At 46.8% G+C, this 4,241-nt stretch overlaps 1 protein-coding gene across 1 annotated transcript in view; it reads left to right on the plus strand.

The window, feature by feature from the left end:
• Positions 1-4,241, plus strand: part of LOC107111435 (sorting nexin-1-like) — a gene marked incomplete at its 3' end in the record, with an annotated part of 22,637 nt that overhangs the window by 12,813 nt on the left and 5,583 nt on the right. The window contains exon 5 of the mRNA XM_015412402.1: positions 3,870-4,011. Within this exon, the coding sequence (XP_015267888.1) occupies positions 3,870-4,011 (142 nt within the window). The remainder of the gene's footprint in view (positions 1-3,869; positions 4,012-4,241) is intronic.

The following is a 4,241-nucleotide window of genomic DNA, read 5'->3' on the forward strand; positions in this document are numbered from 1 at the left end:
GTTCATTGAAAAAATTGGATAAACATTTTGGTATTTGGCAACCTTGTGCTTGGAAATATCTGTTGAACTCCCTGAGGAAGACACTGAAACAGGAGGGTATCTGGACCTCTGTTGGAGGAAGACTGAGCACTTATTCAAAATAGACAAAGGACTCCTCCCTCTTCAAACTTTTGTATAATTAAGGAGGACTGATATTAATAAAGGGGTTGTGCAGTATCTTTTGTGATATATTAAGAGACGATACTTAGATGTTTTGATATATGATTCTTTCTATGTATTAAGGCTTATATGATAAATAATGTATGGTGAATAAATTGGAAAATATAAAACAAAAAATATATAAAAATCATTTGAGATATTTTATAATCGTCTGTAGCACAGTATTTGCCCTTTTCTTCCCCGTCTGAAGGGCTGACGGAGACGCTTGCAGGGCATTACTCGGGGTTCCTCGGGGGACGCTTGCTGAGGTTTCCTCGTGGCCTCTTAGCAATCGTGTTTCCTGCACTCTTAGCAGAATCGATCCTGCCACAGCACCTTTGGCCAGGGGCAGAAATGATGTCCGTTTCTTCCGTTCCTGTTCCTCGCTTCTTGACTCTGGCTTCCTGTAGGAAGGAAGAAGCGTAAGAGGCACACTTTCTGCTTCAAGGCAGCACATTCCTGAGACGCCACTGTGGGTCCCTATCCTGAGGGTATGTGGATCCACAGGGGGGCACTACAGGATTTTATACTGCCACGTGTGGCCTAGAAGAATGCATTGCAAGAGCCTGGCTCCCCCCACGTAGGCCGACATGAGGAAACTGGAAACTTTGCAAAGAATACTGAGTTTTATGAAACTCCTTTCTCCCTAATTTATTTCATTTATAGCCCACCTCTCTCCCTAATGGGGCCCCCGAAGTAGTTTACATAATTCTTCTCTCCTCCATTAGGACAGACAAAATGACATGCCTCTTTACACAGAGAGTGATTAAAATGTGGAACTTGCTGTCAGAGGATGTAGTGATGGTCGCAGGCATAGACAGCTTTAACGGGGGATGGGGGGTTAGATAGATTCATGGAGGATAAGTCTGTCAGTGGCTACTAGCCATGGGGACTGAAGTGAACCTCCATATTCAGAGGCACTGATCTTCTGGATCCCAGAGCCAGCAGGCAACATGAGGGGAAGGCCTCGGCCTCCATGCCCTGTTGATGGCCATCCAGAAGAAGAGGAGATTGGATTTATACCCCGCCCTTCACTACCCAAAGGAGTCTCAGAGCGGCTTACAATCTCCTTCCCCTCCCCACAACAGACACCCTGTGAGGTAGGTGGGGCTGAGAGACCTCTTTTTAGAACTGTTCTTGAGAGAACAGCTCTGAGAGAACTTGTGACTGACACAAGGTCACGCCAGCAGCTGCATGTGGAGGAGCGGGGAATCAAACCTGGTTCTCGCAGATTAGAGTCCGCACTCCTAACCGCTACACCAACCTGGCTGCTTACCATGTGAGAGAGGGTGCTGGACTAGATTGGACCACTTGTCTGATCCAGCAGGGCTCTTCTTATGTTTGTTTCATCCTCACAACAGCCCTGTGAGGTAGGTTAGGCTGAGAGTGTGTGACTGGCCCACGGGTCAACCAGCAGACTTCCGTGGCGAAGTGGGGATTTGAACTGGGTTCTCCCAGATCCTAGTCTAACAGTAACTGCAACACCACGCTGGCTTTCAATGGCTGTTTCAGCATGATCGGTGAAATTAACTGCACTTTAGGGATAAGGCACTTCTGAACCGGTTGTCTAGATACCGGAGTGCTTAATTGGTGGACTGAGAGAGAAGCCCCCCCTGCCCCCCCCCAGCTTAATATTGTTTGGGATCTGGTGAATTTCATTAATGGGGAAACTAAAATATTCAAGACTATCTTTCCTAACCCTGTAGGGGTACAGCTTTGTGTTTACCAGACTGGTGTCTCAAAACAACCATCTGTATTGAAACTTTGTTCCGCTGCACGTGGACTTAGCAATTATTAGGTCTGGGGAAAAGGTAGGCAGTGCCCTAAAACTCTTTTCATTGATTTGCAGCCTGACCGAGCACAGCTCCAGCGTTCTTTTGTGTCTGCCACAATGTTGACAGTTTCTATTTTCAGCTTCCTTCCCCTGCCTGTTTTGCCAACTGGCAAACCTCCGTGGGCCGGGATCCAAAGAATCAGTGCATACTAAACCTAATTAAGCAAACAAACAAAAACCCTTTAGAGCCTGTTTCCTGAACTACAGCGGTCTCTATTTTTTGCCTGGCAAAACAAGAAAGTGGTTTTGGATGTAGCGCCGAGGTCGTCTGCTTCGAGGAAAGCGGAATGTAGAACACCCAAAATGCACCCCACTGTTGCCATGTTGTGTAACCTTTTGAATCCTGACCACACTCAGGTACCTTAGCAGCACAGCAGAGCCAATGTAGTGTAGTGGTTAAAGTGTCGGATAAGGATCCCAGAAACTCCTTGTTCAAATCCTTGCTCGTGACCTTGGGCCAGTCACATGCTTTCGGCCTAACCTACCTCACAAGGTTGTTGTGAAGATAAAACGAAAGACAGGAGAACCATGTAAGCTGTGTTGGGCCCCCACAGGGAAGAAAGGTGGGATATAAATAAAATAAACCTCTTTCTCCCTCTGTGGTGTTGGGTTGTCTTGTACGGCGTTTGTGGGGATATAGCCATGCTCTAAATAATACATATATTGTACTTGGAACAAACTTGAACAAATTCGCGCTTCATAAATACACTGAAGAACAAAGGTTGTAGACTGCAAGATAGGTCTGTGCGGAATCCCTAAACAGTGTTGTGGAGTGGTTAGAGTAAGGGTTTGGGAGACCCGGGTTCGAATACTCACTCTGCCCTGGACATTTGCTGGGTAATCTTGGGCCAGTTGTGCATTCTCAGTGTAACCTACCTCGCATGGTGGGTGTGAGGATAAAATGGAAGACAGAAGAATGATGTTAGCCCCTGTGGGTCCTCACTGGGAGGAAAAGGCGGGGTATCAGTGAAGTGAATACATGAATCCTGGGCCCAGCCAAAATGGCACAAGACACTGTGTGCAATCTTTTGTGTTCGTTGTGGTTCATCCTGATAAAAAAAGGTATTACACAGATATGGAAGAAGAGATTGGATGTGTACCCCGTCCTTCACTACCCAAAGCAGTCTCAGAGCATCTTACAATCTCCTTTCCCTTCCCCTCCTCCCCACAACAGACACACTGTGAGGTAGGTGGGGCCAAGAGTGCTCTCTAGAGAACTGCTGTTGAGAGAACAGCTCTGAGAGAACTTGTAACTGACCCAAGGTCATGCCAGCAGCTGCATGTGGAGAAGTGAGGAATCGAACCCGGTTCTCCCAGATTAGAATCCGCGCTCCTAACCACTACACCAAATTGGCTCCCTTTATAAATGCACCAAGTAAGGCATATTGCATGTTAACTGCTAACTGGTCATATAATGCCTTTCATGTTAGGAGCAGTAGCATTTGGTAAATCAACATGTTATAGGCTTTAATTTTCCCCAACATCAAGGGCAGTGTTCCCTCTAAGCTGAGTTAGTGTGAGCTAGCTCACAGTTTTTTAGCCTCCGGCTCACGCATTTTTGTCATAGCTCAGGAATGATGGCTCCAGAGCAAACTAATTCATGCAGTACCCAGATCACTTGCTCACAGCTTTAATGCCAGGAGCTCACAAAGTAGAATTTTTGCTCACAAGACTCCACAGCTTAGAGGGAGCATTGAGGGTGGGGCCTGGAAAACGTTCATAATTGCTTTTGCCCTTTGGGAAATGCAGCCTCTCTTGTGTATGGCTTTTTTTAGGTATAATTTTTTTGATGATTTTGTTTGGCATCGCCCATCTCTGTCTTCCTGTCCCTTCTCAGACCACTTTGCCAATGTTCAGGAGCAAGCAGTTCTCGGTGAAGAGGAGATTCAGCGACTTCTTGGGCTTGTATGAGAAGCTGTCGGAGAAACACGCACAGAACGGGTTCATCGTCCCACCGCCTCCTGAGAAGAGCTTGATAGGTGAGGTTGTCGGGTAAATTCTGCTAGCAGTATCGTGGGTCCCTGCTCAAAGGCATAACAGTCCTCCAATAAATGCCCTTTTAGAATCATGGAATCATAGAGTTGGAAGGGACCTCCAGGGTCATCTAGTCCAACCCGCTGCGCAATGCAGAAAATTCACAAATACCTCCCCCCGCACACACTCCCGGTGACCCCTATTCCATCCCCAGAAGATTGCAAAAAACCTCCAC

The sequence above is a fragment of the Gekko japonicus genome, unplaced genomic scaffold (genome assembly GCF_001447785.1).
Source record: "Gekko japonicus isolate JY-2015 unplaced genomic scaffold, Gekko_japonicus_V1.1 scaffold5887, whole genome shotgun sequence".
NCBI lineage: Eukaryota > Metazoa > Chordata > Lepidosauria > Squamata > Gekkonidae > Gekko > Gekko japonicus.